Here is a 19,326-nt window from a genome sequence, read left to right on the forward strand (position 1 = left end):
TAACAAGTGCCTGTGCGGTGTATGGGGACCCTTCCTGCAGCTAAAGTGCAGCAGATGTCCCCAGTGTGAAGCAGGTCCCAATGCTTCAGCCTCTTCCCGAGGTTACTTCTGCAGGCTCTTCAACTGCCTGTCTCAGAGGATGTCACAAGGCAGCCTGCTCTCCCTGAAACGCACCTAGATCAAACGTGCTGGCACACGCAGCCTCTGACAGCAGTTGCTGGATTACAGGTTTTTAAACCTCATGTTTTACACCTGGTTTGTCATGGCTGTTGTAGGTGGGCTTGGTGCATGCTAAATCAGGATAACAAACCTATATTTACCATGATCCTTTCATCCCGTAGGATCCCAAAACACATCATTTAATTGCACTCAACCTGCACAAAGACTTCATAAATAAAGGAATGCTGAATTAGCGCAGCTACTGCGGCGCTTGTACAAGTTACCAAGCTACATTCTCCACATGCAATCAATCCAGCCTTACGCTTCACAGTTTTGTCATAAATTGAGGTCAGGAAGGAGCAGTCTCCCTACCTGGAGCACAGTGCTGCTGGATGAGCTGTGTATAGGAAGATGCTCAGGGATGCAGCAATCTGTCTTCCTTGTGCAGATCTCAGAGATGGTGGCAAATATTCATTTCATGGGTCTCTCGTTCAGCAGACAAGTGCTGATCCCATGCAGGGAAGGGAGCAACGTGATGCAGGAGTCCCTGGAGAGATTATCTGCCTCACATCAGGCAGGAGGAAAGCCTGTATGATCCATTTTGACGTTAAAGTTGGCACATCATTGCTGCCTGCTTGCAGCAAGGGAAATAGTGGCATGGAGGCGAGACTCCCTGCCGTGCCTGAGGCCACACGCCTGCCCCAGCACCTGCTGGCTGCTCCCAGGATCTTGCGCCTCCAGACAGTCCCGGCTTTGCCTGCAGAGGGGTACGAATGCTGCTTTTGGAAACTCGACATCCCAGGAGCCTCGCTGCAGCCGAAGGGGCAGCCTGGTTTGGCTGGACTGGCTTGCAGTGTTGTTAAATGCTCCAGAGACATTGCTCGCCACTGAGTCCATCTTCAGCACTCAGTGCTGCCCTGGCCCTGGCTGGGGAGTGGGCGATTTGTGGCATCCTCATGTGCTCCCTCATCACAGCTCAGCTGCAAAGCCCCTGTCCCATGTGCCATGTGCCACTCACCGTTCCTTGCACTTTGACAGACAAAAGGGGCGATTACTGCTGCAGCAGAGCCAGGGACGGTGGCAGAGGGGGACAGCCACCATGAGTTACAGGACCCAATTATTCCACATTGCTGATAAAAAGAGATCAAAGAAGCTGGAAGTGATTTAACAGCTGTGAAAAGCCTGCTCTGGCCCAGGCTTTTCCTTGGAGAAAGGCTCTTCCAGCCTGCTGGCCATCCCTGGCAGAGTGTGCACCTCCGCTGGCAGCTTCTTGCAGCCATGTGATTCCGTGTTAAAGCCACCAGGACTTTGCATGAGGCTCAGGCTGCTGCCGTGTGTGAGCAGCCATGGGTGGGCGAGCCCAGCAGCCACAGGGCTAGGCTAGTCCCCTGGCTCCTGCCCCTTTGTACCCATCCGGTGTCCCCATGTCCCCATGCCTCCAGAGCCTCAGAGGTGAACTGAGGGACTGGGATGTGTTAGCAGCTGGCAGAGGGACCACAGCTGCTGTGTAGTGAGTTTGGCAGGTCTCAGTCCTGTTGCTCCTGGAAGGAGCCCAGAGCACACGAACCACGGCTGAGGCACCAAACACGCATCTCCATGAAGTCCTACTACACTGGGAGATGCCTCAATCCTGCAAAGCATGCACGTTAATGGCACCTTTCAGTGCTGGGGCACAAGAGTGGTCCTGAAGGGAGGAAAAAAAAAAAAAAAAAAAAAAAAAAAAACCTTGACTCAGAGCCTGCATTGCTGTTGCACCTTTTTTTCCCCCATTCTATCTTCAGAGAAGGTATTTTCAAGGTAAGAGAAGGACCTTAGGGCTGCGTTTGCTTTGCGGCGACAGTGTGACTTTCACCTCATATCCAGCACTTCAGAGAAGAAAGTCTTTTTGTGGCATCTCTCCTTGAACCAGTGCTGGAGAAGGATATGATATCTGAATAATTTACAAAGGTTCTTCATTAAACAGATTTATTTTTGGCAGCTTGGTTAGGCTGTTCCCTGCCGGAGCCAAAGGGATGTTGCTTGGCCTTGTTTGGACGTCACTGCATGAACATTCCTGCTGGCCACGCTGGGACCAGCCAGGGACTGGGGGACAGGGAACCCAGGTGGACCCCACTCTGGACCAAGGTACCGGAGCTGCAGAAGGGACTGGCCCCTGCTGCTTCCCAGCATAGAGCCTCGCAGCAAACAAATAAATCTCAGTTCTCCTGGGAAGCTCCTGCAGGCTCCTGAAGTGCCTTCCTGTCCTGGAAAACCCCCATTCCTGAAGCCAGACTGGGATGGATGTTGGGAATCCCTGCAGGGCTGCCGTTGGGGGCCAGGCTTTGCCTGCACCACGTCTGCCCCTGCTGATGGGTGCAGACCCGCTGCTTAGGCGAGATTATCATTACCCCTTTTTAGATGCAGATTCCTCGGCTTGCTGGTAATGGAGCCCATTAGTGTCACTTATGAGGCACAAGTGGGTTTGTGTTCCCCTGGATTAAGATTTGCCAAGATTATGCCATAAATTCGCACATTTCCTGGAAGAAAGGAAGGAGAGAAAAAAAATAAAATGGAACATTTGTAGCCAACATAAAAGCCCATAAAGGAACATTTTATTTTCCACTTGGAAGGAAGTGACTGCAAGCAGCTTCGAATGAGCTGCTGGCTCAGGGACATGGGGTGCATGATTCCACAGGGACAGGGTGGCTCAGGGACATGGGATGCATGGTCCTGCAGCGGTGTGAGGACGGCATGGCTCAGGGACACAGGGTACATGGTCCTGCGGGGATGCAGGGACAGTGTGGCTTGGGGATGCAGGGTACATGGTCCTGCAGGGCTGTGGGGACAGAGTGGCTCGGGAACATGGGGTGTATGGTCCCGTGGGGATGGCATGGCTCAGGGGCACAGGGTGCACAGTCCCACGGTGGCATGGGACCGGTGTGGCTCAAGGACACAGGGTGAACGGTCCCATATGGATGTGGGGATGGCATGGTTTGGAGAGGGGGGATGCACGGTCCTGCGGGGATGGCATGGCTCGGGGATGCGGGGTGCATACTTCCACAGGGACACCCTGGTTTGCGGGCATGCAGTGCACGGTCCCCTCACCCATCTCCACTATGGTCATGGCCACCTGCCCTTCCCCAGGACTGGGTTTGGAGCTGCTGCGGGATGCAGGCAGCATTGCGGAGGCAGCACTGCAGCGTTGGAACAAAGCTTCGCGTTGATGGCCAGAGCCATGGAAGAATTCTTCTCCCTCATCTTTTGGGAAGTTTAATCCACTCTTATAATTATTATTGTTGCTTTTAGAAGTTCATAAACTGCAGGAAGGGCCTGGTCCCATTTCCATCAAGGACAAATGCCTTGTGGCATTGGCAGTGCCATCCCTGGGAACATCTGTTATTTCAGGTTGTTATGTTGCAGCTTTGCTGCTTTATCTCAGCTGGAAACAAATCCATTTGTGTTAAAAAAGCAGCTGTAAGGTCTGTAGGAGTAGGAAAGAGGCAAGGCGAGTGCTGGTGCTCACTGCCAGGTGGGCACCCTGAGTGAGTCACGGAGGCACAGCTATGCCACAACGCATGCCCCGGGAAAAGGACATGCTCCAGCCTGGCTGTCCTCCTCAGCTTAGCTGGAGGGACAGACCGGGCAGGACACCCATCCTGGAGGCCTCATCTTGAGCTCATGTCCCTCTGTGTCATTGCCAAACTTGCAATGCTCTGGGTGCAAAGACATGGAGACCAGCCCTGCTGTGGGCATGGCACATGAGAACACCCCTCTGCACTTCCCACAAGGCAAAGGGTCCGCAAAACAGGAAAAACAACTGCCTTGTGTTTAGGACTATTTCCTCTTGCTGTACCCACCGCAGGTCACACAGAGCAGCCAACGTCAAGGCTGAGGCCTCTGCCCACTGCGGTGGTATAAATAATCTGCTCTTCTGAACTTGCAGCATACGAGAGCTGCCCTTCCCGCATGCGTGCACCAAAGGAGGGCTATTAAAGTGAGCAAGTTGTTAAAACAACACCAGAGCCCATCTGCAAACAATATGGGAGCAGGCTGGAACCCGCAGCAGCACTGCGCAGGAGGGTCCTTGGTGCAGGGTGCTGTGGCATGAGCGGTGCTGGGGGACGAGTGGTGCTGGGGGACAAGCAGCACTGCAGGATGAGTGGCACTGAGGGACAAGTGGAGCTGGGGGACGAATGGCACTGGGGGATGAGAGGCACTGGGGGAAAAGTGGTGCTGAGGGATGAGTGGCCCTGGGGGATGAGCAGTGCTGGGGGACGAGTGGTGTAGGACACAGGAGCTGCCTGCTGCCAGGCTCCCCACACCCACACCAGCTGCAAAGAGCGTGGAAGCAGCACCGCAGCACCACCTTGGCTTCCCAGACACAATTTAAACTACGGCGTTTGCATGCTGCACGTTTCCTCGGCACTTAACCTAATCACTTATATAATCGATACAAAATACCTATAACGAACGGCCAGCCTGCTCTGTGCTGGGGGCTGGGGAACTGCTCAGCCGGGGCTTGGCACGTCCACACTGTGGCAGACCTGGGTGATCTCCTGCACCCCACGGCCCTGCTCCCACAGCAGCAGCCCTGGCAGTCACTGACCAACGGCAAGGCTCCTGCAGGCAGCAGCGGCCCAGGCTGAGCCCCCACCCACTGCAGTTTCCGAGTTGCGTCCTAGAGTCCCGGGGTGCCTGGGTCTTGCCATGTATAACCAGGGCTGTGGCCTGCTTTGGCTGCTGAGGCATTAGGCCCGCTGGCACTATGAATAATCCTTGGCATGGAGCTGTCACAAGTTTCACTAATATGGAGATATCAAAGGGAAAAAGTGACTGCACAGTACGCAGGAGGTATCACAACTACTCAGCTGCTATAGTGTTCTCTTTAAAAATAAATACCACAACAATCCAGCCCACATCGTCGGAGTCATGATGTTGGGGGGGGGTATTTTTAATCAGAAAAGGTACCGATTTTTAAAGATAGACCGCAGCATCTGGAAGGCTGAGGGCCCTGCATGCAGGCACATGGACTGCTGCCGCCGTTGGTGCCAGCTGGGCCTGACACTGCTCTGCACGGGGCCAGGGCTCACGGCTCCCCCGGGAGCTGGAAGGCCAGGACCGTGCCGCCTGGAGTGGGGCCACCACTGAGCCAGCCCGCGTGGCTGCAGCCTGGCTGCAGCCCTGGGCAGGAGCCACAGCTCCCACGCAGTCCCCTGCTGCGCTCCCCAGCCTCCACTGCTGTTTGCCTCGCAGCCCATGCCAGGCTCCCCACCAGCCATGCCCCTGGGAAGCGGCTCCCTGGCAGGCACTGCGGGATCCTGCAGGAGCACGGCCTGCGCATTCCTGGCGCTCAGTGGAAGGCCGGGCTGAAATAAAGCAAGATGAAAACCCAGCCTGCTCCCGCGGGGAAAGGGTGCCCATGTGGGCCACGCGTGCCAGCCCGCGTGGCACAGAGCAGCCTGACCGCGCGTCACCTCCGCTTTAGGGACCTGCCTGAAAGCGGGGGGCGACCGCGCCTGCAGCAGAGCCCCCCCCCCCCCCCCGCGGTAAAGACAAGCGCAGGGAGCTGTAAGAACCAACTCCACTGCCGAGGGCCAAGGCTCCTCCAAGGAAAGGAGCCGCGGAAATTTCGTCCCGGAGTGAAACCTGGCGCCGCCCAGAGCTCCGAGCCGCACCCGGGCCCGACGCGCCACGGCCGGACCGCGGCCCGGCCCCGCGTTGCCCAGCAGGACCCCCGGCACAGCGGGGCCCGCACCGCACCGCACCGCACCGCACCGCACCGCACCGCACCTGCGCAGCCCTGCGCGCACCCTGCGCGGCGCGGGCCGGGCCTGGGCCCGCGGCGGGGGCGGGGGCGGGGGCGGCGCTGGGCCCGCCCGGCCCGGGGAGGTGGCGGCGGCAGGTGGTGCCGAGCAGCCGCAGGACGGAGCCGGAGCCGGAGCCGCAGCCGCCATTAGACAATAGGCGCCGGCGGCGGGGCGGCGGGAGCGGCGCGGGCGAGCGCGCGGCCGGGGCGGGGCGGCCGCGGGGCCGGGGCGGCCGGGCCCGGCGCGGACAAAGGCGGCGAGCGGGGCGGGCGGCGGCGGCGCAGGGAGCCGCGGCGGGAGCGGGCGGGCGGGCGGCACCGGGCCGCTCCGTGCGGGAGCCGAGCCGCAGCCTGACATGATGTTTCCACAAAGCCGGCACTCGGTACGGCGGGCCGGGCCCGGCCGGCGGCGGCGGCGCGGGCGGCCTGCGCGGGGCCGGGGCCGGTGGAGGGGCCGTGGGGCGGCGGAGGGGCCGGAAAGGGCGCTGGGGGGCAGAGGGCAGCAGAGGGGCTGCTGGGGCTCCGTGAGAGGCTGGGGGGTGTTGAGGGGCCGTGGGACAGTGAAGTGTCTGGGGGGTGTCGGAGGTCCGAGGGCAGAGCCGCTGAGGGATCAGGGGTCCGGGGGTCGGGGATCCGGCAGGGTGTTGAGGGTCCGGGGGGGGCAGTGCTGCTGGGGGGTGTCGAGGGAGTGTTGGGGGACCGGGAGGGCAGAACTGTTCTGGTCGGGGGTCTGGGGGGGGGGGTGTTGGGAGTACTGGGGGACAGAGCTGCTGGGGGGGGAGTCGGGGGTCCGGCAGGGTGTTGAGGGTCCGGGGGCAGAGCTGCTGGGGGGGCCTGGGGGAGTGACGGGGGCCCGGGAGAGGCAGAACTGCTGGGGGATGTTGGGGTGGTGTTGGGGGTCCGGGGGGCAGAGCTGCTGGGGGATGTTGGGGGTCCTGCGGAGTGTCGGGGTTCTGGGGGGGCAGAGCTGCTGGGGGGGTTGATGATCCGGGGGGCGGAGCTGCTGGGGGATCGGGTGCGCTGGCGGTGCAGCCCCCGAGGGTGGTTCTGGTGAGCGAGGCTCAGGGCAGGGCGCCTCGGAGGCAATGCGTGGTGTCCCAGCGGCTGCCTCCGCGCCTCCATGTTCTGGCGGAGTGGCTGCGGCGCTCTCGCAGACCCGGCATCCCGTGCTCGGGGGCTCCTGCTGCAATATTTCTCCCCCCCACCCCACCCCCCGCGGTGCTGGCAGGAGCCTTCATCGCCTTCAGATGTGACTGGCTGCCTGCCTCCTCCCTGCTCTCTGCAGCAACTGGGGGGCTTTGCAGGGGGGGTCCTTCCCCTCCCCTTCCTGAGCCCTGGTCCCTGTTTTCCGTCCTGGCTTGTGTTCATATGTGGGGTATTTGTTGTTTGCAGAGATGCCCTGGTTACTGTCTCTGTGCAGTTGTTAAGGAAGGCAGCAGGTGGCTTTGTGGTTAGAGCCCTGGGACTTGTTCCCAGCTGAGAGAGAGGACAGCTTGGGGGGGTGAGATGTGAGCAAGAGATGTGGGTCCCAGTCTCTGGAGAAGCTTCCTCCCACTTCCGTTTCCCTATCTGTATCACAAGGTGACTGTGAAGGTAAAACCCAGGTGAAACTTCTGCCTCTTAGTTCCCCCAGGTGACCTTGGGCATGTCCCCTGGCCTGGCTATGTTGCTTCCCTAGGAAGGCCCTTGGGGGTGTCACCTCCTTCTCTGTCTCCCCAGTGTCAGCTTCAGTCCTGCTTTAAAAGTGATTTGTGCTCCTGGTTGAATGTACCACTGAAAAAGCAAGTCTGTGCTTTAGTCTGTGTGGGATGCAGTGGTGGGATCAGGCCAGCACAGGCACCTCTATATAGCTGTGGAAGAAGCTGTGCTGGTGGGAAGGAGCACATTAGCTTTTCTTCCTGCTCCTTCATTTGCTCAATGCCTAGCACTGTTTCATGTGTTGTTCAAGGGCTCCTCTCACCTGCCACAACAGCTGAAGTTCACAACTTCTGACTCCTGTGACCGGATCAAAGATGAGTTCCAGCTCCTGCAGGCCCAGTATCACAGGTGAGTGCTCCTGCATGTCACGGGTCCCAGGGCCCTACACACTTTTGTTTTAGAACAGAGAACCTTGAACATTGCTCTCCATAGAGCTGAGAAGCACTAGAAGTGCTAATAGGCACCCTTGCCCTGGGCAGTGCCATCCTGGGAGCTAGATGATGGGATATACCTGACAGGACCTTGGTGGCCTGCATCAGAGCCTACTTCCCTCACCTTCCAGGGAGACTTTTTCCACAAGAGAGGAGAAGCTTGCAGTGCCCATCCTGGGCTCTCGAGGGACAATTGCCGTGAGTGCTCAGCAGCCTTACTGCTGGGCTGATGAGAGGTGGCAAGACATAGAAGAATCGCTTTGATTCTTCTGCTCCATTGCTTTGCAGAGTGGATCAAACTGGAACACCAAGGAAGAGACCCGATTGTACAACTTGGGTCATGTTTGGCTAAAACAGGATCTCGGGAAAGGGATTAATCACATCCACTTAGGAGCCTAGAGAGGAGAACATTCAATCTTCCCTCTCCAGCCAAGGACTTTCCTTTGTGTATTGCTCAGTCAGGACTGCACAGAGGCTTGCCAGGCCTCCTGTGTCTTGCTGTGAGTTTCTCGGTTCTTCTCTTTGGCTGTTGTTCTTGAATTGCAAATGCTGCAGGGAGCACTTAAATCCAAATGCTTCTGCTTTTGTGCATGTGAGAGTGGAAATACTTCTGCTGACCTGAAAGTTGGCTTGTGATAGTTTGTTGCTTTGTGTGTGTGTGTGTTTCTTGATTAAACACAAAACTCTGAGCCTAAATCAACTCAGTGATGGCCTCTGTCATGGTCCACCAGGCTGCTAGACCAGTTGTAGTGTGTGCCCCTGTGGCCACAGTGCTATTGCAGTTTGTGCAGCCCTGCTGTGGCTTTCTTGTGTACCTTTCACCTTGGCCTGGGTTCTACCAGACAGCTGGGTCATAGGTTTGTAGTGGTGTCATTCTGGCAGGAGGCAGTCAGAGTAAGAGCTTGGAAATGGCTATTTCCTGGAGTTTCCCCACCTCTGAGCAGTGCCAGTGATGGAACAGGGGACCCCAAGAAATATGTCCACTGAAAGGGAGGATTTTCCCCTCCCCCTGCCCATACTTGGATGTAATCTACTAGAAGAGAAACAGGTTTTGTGTAGGTGAAGCTGTTTCTTATTTGAAACAAAACCACAGCACATGCTGGCTGCAGTTGCTTGGCTGGTGAGTTAGAGTTTCATAAAACACTGGGAGCAGCAGCATTTTCTCTTAAGGGTGCGAAGAACCTAGTGGAGAGAAAATCTTTTCTTCTGGAGGGATATGCTGCTCTTGGGCCTCCCCTTTATCATCTGGAAAATGATGTGGCTTTCTTTTTCAAGTTGTATAAAGCACTTCTAGAGGCTGCAAGCAGGCTCACACTAGAAGCTTTCTACTCTTGCCAGTGATCAACTGAGGAAAGCCAAGCCTCCTCTTAAGCAGTGACTACTGCTTCTGTCCAGCCTGCTTCTTCCCTGTAAAAGGATTGCTACAGCAAGATTTGGCTGGCGGGCATGTCAGTGTCCAAATGGCTCATTGGTGAACAGCCTTGTGCTGCCAGCTTCTCTTTAATAGTAATCTTATATTTTGGTAGAACTGTGAGAATGGGCTCTATTGAGATAGCTGCTGTGCAAGCACAACATGGCCAAAGCTCAGACTTACTCTTTAGTGCTTGAGTGGTGGCATTTGAGAAACCAGAGTGAATAGGGATGGGGTGGTTAGGTGCTGCACAGAAAACATGGGAAGTAGCTGTTCCCTGCTTGTGATTATTGACATTCTTACCTCCTATTTGGTTTTCTTACTGTTTTCTGGCTTTTCAGCTTGAAGTTGGAATGTGACAAACTAGCCAGTGAAAAATCAGAGATGCAACGTCACTACGTCATGGTAAGAACCTACCCCGGCCGCAGAAAGTATGTGGGTGGCACTGTTGGGGACTTAACAGTGGAGCAGATGCTCATATCTGTGTTTTGTGCGGCAAAGAGCTTTTGCCCCATGGAATGGCAGGTCTGTAGGCAAGGCTGGTGTTGGCTTTTTTGCAAGAAAGGCTATTTTGGTATTTTGTGTTGTCCATGGATTGTTGAAATGCAGGAAAATGGTAGAGAATTGTTGGACATGGAAAACTGGTGGGCCCAGTTACTGTTTGGGTGATCGTGATGGGAGTCTGCCTCTGATGCCCTGAAGTGCTGTGTTCCTGGCAGCTGAGACTGAAGGAAGGACTCATTCCGTGCCCCTACATTGAGTGGAAAAGAGTGAGACCTGACCCAAGACAGTACAACCAAGTGTGGAGCATGTGCCCTGAGATCAGGAGCAGTGAGAGGTACCTGAAGGTGTGAAAGGTCTATGAGGGATGATAGAGCTGCAGTGGGATAGTGCTGTACCTGAGCTAATTGGTGATAGGGCATGAAGAACCAAATTTACTTGAGAGAGAACATGCAGGGCAGAGTAGCCTGTGGAACTGGTGCTGGAACCTGTGACAGGACCTGCCCCAACAGCTTTAGTATAACAGACGGTGGGAAGAACGGATCTGTGGGGCCCTGTGAAGCACAGCAAGATTGTCAGGGTGCTTGGGGATCTCCTAGCTGTGCATCAGCTCTGATAACCTGGTGCCTAGCAAGTGCCCTTCTGCTGCTAAAGAAGGGAAGGCACAGAGAGAGATTTTGGGGAGTTGGACAGTGCTTAATGCTTACATGCTGCTGGGATAAAGACAGTCTGGTGATTTGAGCCCTGGTTGGGAGTCAGAATCTTTGGCCCTGTCACTGGCTGACTGTGTGACCTTGCTCTGTGCCTGGGGGAAAGTAACAGCTCTTATATACCTGAGAAAGAAGTGCAAGATGCTAATAAGGTGACACTTGAAGACTCTGGGAGATACTCTGCTGGGAAAATGGGAGAGAGTTGTGGCAAGTGATAGATGAAGCTATGCTTTGAGAAGTTACAAAGCTGGGAAACTACATAAGGCTGGTGAAAGTTGGAAGCAGGAATCAGCTGCCATGCAAAGGTTCAGGCCTTCTGCACCTTCTCTTGACTCCAACAGCCTTGAGAAGCCACAGTATGAAGTGCTGACACTTCTCACCCGTAGTGTGCGTGTGTGTCCCAGCCCAAATAAGTGTGCAGAGCCCAGGGCATTGCCTGGGAAAGGAGTGAGGGCTGCAGGCTTAACTGGAGCTCTCTAAAGGTAAAATCCTCCAGTAACAACTTGGTCATATTCTTGTAGGCAGGATAACAGATCGGCTTCTAGGTAATGCCTCTGTCATTCCACCTATAGAAGAGCCCTTTGTAGCACAAGTGAGGGATGTAGGCTGTGGGCTGTTGCTCTCCAGTCAAGGAGTTAACAGGAATTTGTTGGTGCTTCAGAGAAAAGTTATGAATTTAAAACAAGAAATAACAGAGCTGGCCCCTGCTTTCTGCTCTCTGTACTCCTGAGCTGTCTTGTGTGTCCAGACTCCTAGGCAGTGGTGAGCAGGGCATGCTTGGGGTGAGGGCCAAGGAGAACAGGTCACGGGTTTCATTGTAGAGGAATGGGGAAGGCAGGCTTTTAATGCTGTCCCCATTCTCACTGCTAAACGATTGCTCCTGAGCCTTGCAGCCTGCGTGGAGACTCCTTTCTAGGTACGGCTGTGTGAGATTCCTCCCCTCACAATCCTTTAATGCTGACATTCACCAGAATTGATTCAGGTTACCATCAGATGAACCAGCAGGGCTGAGAGGGAGGGCTCTTGCTAATCCAGTAGAACTCCAGGCTTCACAGGGTCCTGCTGTCCTACCAGCCTGGAAGTACACGGCAGTTCCTGCCCTAGAGATTTTGTCTGTGACACTCCGAGCTGGATTTGCGCAGAGCTGCTGTCACTCCCAACCAGCAGCAAGTCACAAGAAGCAAAGAGGAGGGTTTCTGTGAATGTTTGAAGCTGTTGCAGCTGTTCAGATTTTTGAATAAGTAACAATTAGCAGCTCAGGGGTCAAGTTCCTACTTCCTGCTCCAGTCTTCAGAATGGAAAGAAACCTTGAGAACAAATAGTGGTGTTAAATCAGACCAAAATAATGGTGATACCAAGCTAGGTGCTTCTCAGACTTGTGGAGTCAGTACCAAAACCCCAAGGACATGATCTTATCTTCTTTGAATTAAATGAGTGCAGACATGGATTTTCTTTCTCTTTGGAAGAGTTGGGATTCCAGCCTATAATCTGAGGGAGATTTCTAAACTCTCAAATATCGGCCTTAAAACAGCTTCTTCTATAGGGCCAGGAATTAGCTTCTCCTGCCAACAGATTGCTCTATAGCTGCCTGTTGCTGTGTTTTTCTTGTTTTTTTTTTTTTTCCTTTTAACACGGCTTCTTCACAAACAGCTGGAGCTGCATGCAGCTGGATGTGTTACTTGTTAGATGAAGCCCAGTTGTGATCTCTTCCTTTTGCTGCCGAAGCAGCCACATGGGCTTTGGGATATCAGCCAGGCAAAGTTTGTAGAGTCAAGCTGCCTCTCTTTCAGCCATGGGCATAGTTAGGAGAAGTTCTTAGAGCCATGAGTCTTTTCTCAAGATTGAAGCAATGACACTCACATTGATGCAGAGCGCCAAAGGATGTCTGTGTGGAGTGCTGGATGAGGCCTAGTTCGCAAGTCGTCTGGTTTCCATCTGAAATAGTTCTGGGCTGGAGCTAGGTGGGCAGAGAGGCCCTGAATTTGGAAACTTCTGTCTTAGATGTGGAAAAGATCTGTGTCTGCATTTGTTTGCCTTCTGCTGTACTTGTTCGTCTGGAAGCAGGCTGCTTCTTTCCGTTTATCCTTGCCCAGCTTTGTAGAAAACTATCAGAAAAGTGTTAGCAGCTCCCAGCACTGGTGCATGGGTTTTTACCTTGAGGAGCCTCTTTACCATGTGGAGACTTGACTTACATATATGTATATGTATTTTTTTTTTTAATTCTCTTCTCCCCTGCTCTACAGTATTACGAGATGTCCTATGGGCTGAATATCGAAATGCACAAACAGGTAGGAGGGGCATTTCCAAGAGCTCTAGTTCCTGGGGAGGGTGGGTTGCCTGCTGTATTTTGCTCTCTGTCACTTTAGTGGTATTTTAGGTACTAGAAACACTACGAGCCTTTAAAGGGTTGAAGCTGCTTTTGGGTTTGCTAGCTCCTGGGTGGTGGAGGAGTTTCGCTTTCTCTCTCTCTCTTTCTGTCTCTCTCTTGTTTTTCCCAGACCTTAAAAAATATTTTCCTGTTGGGAGAAAAAATAATTGCCATGGCAAAAGGTTGCCTTTGCAAACTCTTTTGAAACACAGGGTCCCCCCCCCCCAACTTTAGTGATCACATTGGCAGCCACTCTGTGCTGCAGGTAAACTTTGGTCTTCCCCCGGGACCTAAGCAGCTATTTAAGCTCTGGACAAGATTATGCAGGGAAGCTGTGGAACTGCCATCTTGGAATCAGTAAACGTGAGTCTGGAGTGGAGTGCATCGGGGTCCCTTCCAGCCCTGTTTCCCTGACAGGCCTACAGGCAGCTGTAGATGTGCTGCCTTCTTTAATGTCCAGGAAGACTTTTCATGATGGACTGTATGCGGGAAATGCCTTTGGCCTTTCCCCAGTCACCTCCATCCTCTTGCAGATCAGGCAGTGTTTCTTTTGAACTGTGATTAGATAACTTCTAAGAAAGCCTTCCTGTGAGGAGACTCTATTGAAGCCTGGATAAGTTTGTTCATTACCCTTGCTAGTGGTTAGGTTGTTAATTACCCCCAGTGGCTAATTATCTGCACTGTTAACAGCATAAGCCTCCTCTGAGTGTGACTCTATCTGGCTTCAGCTTCCAGTCACAAAGTTGTCTGTATGTTTCTCAGCTCAGTTATAAGCCCTTTAGCACACTTCTGCTCCCCACAAAGGTACTTGAAGCCTCTGATCCAGTCACCCTCTTAGATAAGCCAGTGATACTGGATTCCCTGGGAAAACCTGCCTGCTAACAAAAAGATTTAAGCCATGAACTCTTCTCATTGCTCTCCCATGAATTCTTTCCCATTCTGTGCCACTTTCCACTTGTGCTGGTTGGGGCCTCTCATTGGTTTTGATGCATGCCTAAACCCTTCAGGTCTATATTTCTTCTAATTCTGTTGGAAAGTGATTTGCAAAGTGCTGATAGCTTCATCTTTCCAAGGAGATAAGCATTTTAAACCCCACATATTTGCCCCCTACTTGTGTGAGGTTAGTGAAGAAGCTGCCTCTGTCTTTGTGGTCTCCTTGAATGGTTTCTGTCCTGTCAGCTCAGCTGCAGGGAGGTTTGCAATGGGCAAATGACCTGCATTTGGGGAGGGGAGTGAAGGAGGAGAGTTCAAGGAGACTCTGAGCAGCTGCTGTCTCCAAGGGAAGAGCGAGGGTGTCAGCAGCAGCACAAGTGCCTATCTGTGTCTGCATGCTGAACATAATTCAACATGTCCCCACCTGGTTCTATAATAAATTTTCTCTCTGGTTGCCCCTGACTTCATTAAATGAATATTGGAAACTCTGAGAGTGAAGAGAATATTGAAAACTTGCTCTGTGTGATCAGAAGCATTGATTTAACTATTTGGGGAAGGGCCTTGGGGGCAACATCCTCTACATGTCCCTCCCTCAGTGCACACAAGGATGCTGCCAGGCTTTTTCAGGTGTACTTTTGAATTTTACTAGGCTGCTCTGAAGCTTGGGGCCCTGCCTCAGGAAGGGGGGAAGCTGGGTAGCTTGTGCTCAGGATGGTCAGTCCAGCACTAACTCTGGTCTCATCTAATGTCTTTCCTTTCTGTTTCCCTCCATGCTTCAGGCTGAAATTGTCAAGAGGTTAAATGGGATTTGTGCTCAGGTTCTGCCCTACCTTTCGCAAGAGGTAACTCCCTCTGGTTCTTGCTCAACCCTGAATTGGGGGGTGCTTTGGTGACAAAAGGGATGGAGGTCCCTGTTCCCTCTGTGAGGTCAGGTACCTTTGCACATTTATCCTGGGCAGTCAAACATAGGTTCTTCCCAACCAGCTCCTCACCCAGGGCACAGGAGGTCTGGACTTGCTCTAAGCTTCTGCAGGGGGGTGAGCCCTTTAAGAGAAGTCTGGCTTAGAGTCTTTAAAGCAGCCCTCCCCCAGACCTGTGGGTTATGGCTAATATGTCTGTCCATCCCCCTTTGTTGGGAAGCTGCGGACAAAGATGGGCTCTGTTCTCTCGCTGCTCCCATGATTCCAGAGTCATTGGCCACTTCTGTGAGGGGTGGCAGGAGCTTCGGACAGCTAACTGAGGGAGGTGGTGTATTTAAAAAAATACCTCCATACGGCTCCTCCTTGAGATCTGGTTCTTCTGTCTCATTAATTAATGCAGCTGATGTGCTCCTCCCACTCCCCTGAGAGATTAATTGAGAAGGTTCAAGGGAGAGGAGGGAGATGCTGCCTGAGGGAGGCGGATGATGAAGCACCTTTAGTGCAATATCTGTCCGTCTCCCCACACCAACTCTCAGGGACCATAAACTCCAACACTCTTTTCATGGCCATCTTTTGGTCAGGATTAGTTCTGGGGTAGAAGCTGTGTTTCTTGGTCTGGATTAGCTGTGGGGCTGGGGAAGCAGGCTGTATTTCTCTCACGCACAACTTGAAGGAAAGACAAAGTAGCTTGCTGATCAGATCAGAGCTGGCTAATGACTAAGCCACAGTTAAGCCCTTTGCATCTTAACGCAACCCCTTCCCCCTTCCTAGCCCTGTCCTTCTGACAAGATGGAAAGAAAAATCCCATTACTGGAGTGAAATGGGCAGAGTGGTGTTCGGAGGCCTTGTGTTATCAGGGGAGCAAACACTTTTTTTTTTTTTTTTTTTTTTTAAGTATATGATACAGCTGTTTTTCCTGCCTATGTTTGGAGCAGCCATGTTGGACTCCTCCACAGGAACCTCTTTCAGCCATTCCAGATTGGGACCTGGGACATATCCCAAGAATTAGGGAGCTCCCACAGTGTCTGACTTTAGGGGCTTTGGGAGGATTTTTTTTTTTTTTTTTTGTCTCATATTTTAGGCCTTTAGAGCCTTTCTGGCTAAGAACTACTGGGCCTCTGCAGATACCAGCAAGTACAGAACAGGATGAGGGTGGGAAATAAGAGAGGACCTGCTTAACTGTTTGGGTGAAGAACTGGAATGAGACAATTTTGTCTCCTTTCCTACCTTGGTCTGCTCTTCATTGCCACAGATTGAAATGACCAACTCTTCTGTTCTCTCTATACCCCAGCATCAGCAGCAAGTCCTGGGAGCTATTGAACGAGCCAAGCAGGTGACAGCGCCAGAGCTGAACTCTATCATCCGTGTACGTGATGCATGTTTAGTTTGGGTTAAGAGGGAGAGGCATCCACGTCTTTGGCCTCTGAGACAGAAGCAGGCAAGGGAGTTGTGACATGCAGAGGTGCCCAGCATGCTGGGGACAGGCTGCTCCATGTACACTACTGTAACCCTGCTGAGATGAAGCTGTGAATGCTGTGCTGAGCTGGTTCTAGCTGCATGGGGCTGGTTTTGGCCAGGTTTTTATGAGGTGGGCATGGTCACATGGGTTCCTGCTCTGTCCTGGCTGAGTATAAGGAGAGGAGCTATGGCTTTGAGCAGGAACTGCAACTGCTCCCTTCCATGAAAACACCATCTGTTCTGGGTTATGATCAAGAGGGGCTTTAACCATATCCTTAGGGTGTGCCAAAGCCTGGGGCCAGATGCCTTTGGGCTGGGGCTGCATGTAATGTTGGGGACATGCTGTCAGGTAGTCTCTTGAGGCTGTCACAGCCCAAGGAGTTCAGACTCTTCCTTATAACTTGCGCCTGTGGTGATCCCTGGACTCTGCCTTGAGGTACCTGGTTTGAGCTTGGCTGCTGGCACAGTATGCCTGTTGGGGCAGCCCAGGGCCTTGGGTTGAGGGAGGGTGGACTAGGGTCTGAGTGCACTGAAAATGACAATGTCCCTTTCCCATCTTCCTGTCTGTCCGTCGTTCTCTACAGCAGCAGCTTCAAGCTCACCAGCTCTCGCAGCTTCAGGCCCTTGCTCTGCCTCTGACTCCGCTCCCCGTGGGCCTTCAGCCCCCATCCCTCCCTGCTGTCAGCGCCGGCACGGGGCTTCTGTCGCTCTCAGCCCTGGGCTCCCAAGCTCACCTCTCCAAGGAGGACAAGAACGGCCATGACGGGGATGCCCACCAAGATGATGATGGGGAGAAATCAGATTAGAGGAATAGAGGGGATGGGGGGAGGGGGCTGTTGGGGGGTGGGAGGGGATGGGTTCAATGCAAGATGCAGTATCTCTCTCTAGTTGCTGTGCAGCAGAATTGTGGGGGCTTGTGTTTGGGGGCAGCTTGCCAGGTCTTTTCCCATGGGCAGTGGTGCCTGGGGGATGCCCCCACTGTTAACCCTGCAGATAGGCCATTCTGCAGCAATAAAAGCGCCATAGCAGTAACTGTGTGGCCGATCATGTTCTCCTGTGCCCAGCCTGGCTTCCCCATCCCTGCTCCGTTGCAGAGCTGAGCCAGAGCCTGGCTTGTGCTGCTCTGGGGCTGTTTGGCAGTCTTGGCTCCTTGGGTACTATGAGGTTTCCTTCCACCTGCCTCCCCAGTTGGTATTTAAAAAGGACCCTTGATCCTAACAATTTCTGCACAACTCCCTGCTGGGATCTCCACCCCAAAGCCACCACTTGCCTCCTGAATGCTCTTGATCTCTTTGCATCTCCCGAGTTCTGGCCCTGTCCTCTTCCATGTCCCTCCTGCACTAATACCAGGCCGGCACCTTGCTGTTCTGCATGTATCTGTTTTTAACCAGTCCTGCTGCAGCAGAATAGTACCATGCTTTCTGGCTGCCAGGTTTCTTTCTCACGCTGCTCCTTGAGCTAGGGCTGGAGGGGGAGTCCCTGCCACTCACTTGCCTGTGGCGTAGCACCTGCCTTGCTGGGGGTACAGGAGGAGAGGACTGGGGCAAAGAAGGAGGCAGAGTGCATGAGAGCCTTTTTTGGACCTCCCCCCGTCCTGTACCTCCCCCCCATGTAGAGGATACAGCAGCTTTCTCTGTTCTTATTTCCGTGCGCTAGCGTGTCTTCTAAAAAAAAAAAAAGGAACAAAAAAGAATAAAATCTTTAAAAATCTGGTGTTTGTATATAGTCCTTTAGAGAGATCTTGTTTTGCTTTTTGTGTTTAATCACTTGACCTATAATAAGAGGAACTGAAAATGCTGTATCGAGGACGTACAAGCTGTGCCTTTCAAATAAAGAAATAAGAAGGTTGGTTAAGACTGTGATTTTCTGCCTGCTTTCTTGGGGCCTTTGGAATGACTTAATCCTCCCCTTCTTCCTTCACCTGTTCCTCCAGACACCCAAAAGGAAAGATGGGGTATAGCTGGGAGAGAACAGATGGTTTTGCCGAGTGATGTGTTTTGCTGCCCTCTGCCTCAGTTTCCCCATGTGCTGCGTTATCTGCTCTCAGCAGGCTGCGGGAGGTGCGTAGAAAAGCTGCCTCCCCATTGTCCAGCTATGCACAGCCGAAAACCACGTCTGCTCTACCTCATCTGTCTGGATCTAAATGCAGTGAATTTCCCCCATCCGGGAGGACCACATCAGTTCAGTTTCAGTTCTTTCCAAGCTGAACTGGATTGTGATGTGACCTGGGAGGACAGAAGTTAATGTTGACACCTCTTGTTCTGGCTTCTCTTCAGCTCTCATCTCCAAAGCCACTGGCAGAACAAGAACAGTCTTTGCCATGTGTCCTGTGGCGGGACACTGATTCCTCCCATGGACAGCCTCGCAGAGCTATATGCCCATACTACGGCTTCGGAGTGTGCTGGAGCGGGAGGCACAGAGGACATCTGGGCAGAGCCAGAGAGGGAGGTGGGTGTGAATGGAAATGAGAAGGATCTGGGAGCCCTCCAGAAGAAAAGCAAGGAAGGGCTAGAGCTAAGTGCCACAGGGGCACGTCATCAGCTCTGTTGGAGCAGGAGCATTGGGGTTCAGTGATGCATGGGGACAGTGCTGGTCCCTGGGGGCTGCTGCAGGGCTGATCCACATGTGTAATTTGTTTTTCCTGCAGGTGCAGAGGGTAAATTGCTTCAGTGGCACTTAGCCCCTCTGGAAAATCAGGGCTGTGTTGCCCTGGGGCTGAGATTGCTGTAATGGAATTGGCGCTTAATAATTAGAGCTGTCCTCTGGCTTTGGAGAGTACTCTGCCTGATAATATCTCTCTCTTGGTATCTCCCAGGCCAGCTGGAATGGGAAAATTTTCTTCCCCTGGGAAGGGAGTCATGGTGGTGGTGGTGGTGGTGGTGGTTTCTCCTATAGCCTGATGAGGTTAAAGGATAGTGATGGTGCAGGCCAAGGCCCCAGCAAAAGCGATAA

At 53.3% G+C, this 19,326-nt stretch overlaps 1 protein-coding gene across 2 annotated transcripts; it reads left to right on the plus strand.

The window, feature by feature from the left end:
* The first annotated feature begins 6,202 nt into the window (after window positions 1-6,202).
* Window positions 6,203-18,228, plus strand: TLE5 (TLE family member 5, transcriptional modulator). 2 transcript variants are annotated; one of them, XM_062596542.1, is made up of 7 exons: window positions 6,203-6,327; window positions 7,893-7,990; window positions 9,826-9,889; window positions 12,939-12,983; window positions 14,776-14,838; window positions 16,208-16,282; window positions 16,962-18,228. In XM_062596542.1, the coding sequence occupies exons 1-7, from the start codon at window positions 6,301-6,303 to the stop codon at window positions 17,178-17,180; spliced, it is 591 nt and encodes a 196-aa protein (XP_062452526.1). In that variant the 5' UTR covers window positions 6,203-6,300; the 3' UTR covers window positions 17,181-18,228. The 2 variants fall into 2 exon arrangements, with proteins under 2 accessions (XP_062452526.1, XP_062452525.1); XM_062596541.1 differs by having other exon boundaries at window positions 6,208-6,327; window positions 16,959-18,228.
* The last annotated feature ends 1,098 nt before the right edge of the window (window positions 18,229-19,326 follow it).

Source organism: Rhea pennata, chromosome 27 (assembly GCF_028389875.1).
Source record: "Rhea pennata isolate bPtePen1 chromosome 27, bPtePen1.pri, whole genome shotgun sequence".
Lineage (NCBI taxonomy): Eukaryota > Metazoa > Chordata > Aves > Rheiformes > Rheidae > Rhea > Rhea pennata.

Coding starts and splice junctions, on each gene's coding strand:
- TLE5 (XM_062596541.1), top strand. CDS start 6,301: ATGATGTTTCCACAAAGCCGGCACTCG. Junction 6,328..7,892: donor TTCCACAAAGCCGGCACTCG/GTACGGCGGGCC, acceptor GTGTTGTTCAAG/GGCTCCTCTCACCTGCCACA. Junction 14,839..16,207: donor TGCCCTACCTTTCGCAAGAG/GTAACTCCCTCT, acceptor TCTATACCCCAG/CATCAGCAGCAAGTCCTGGG.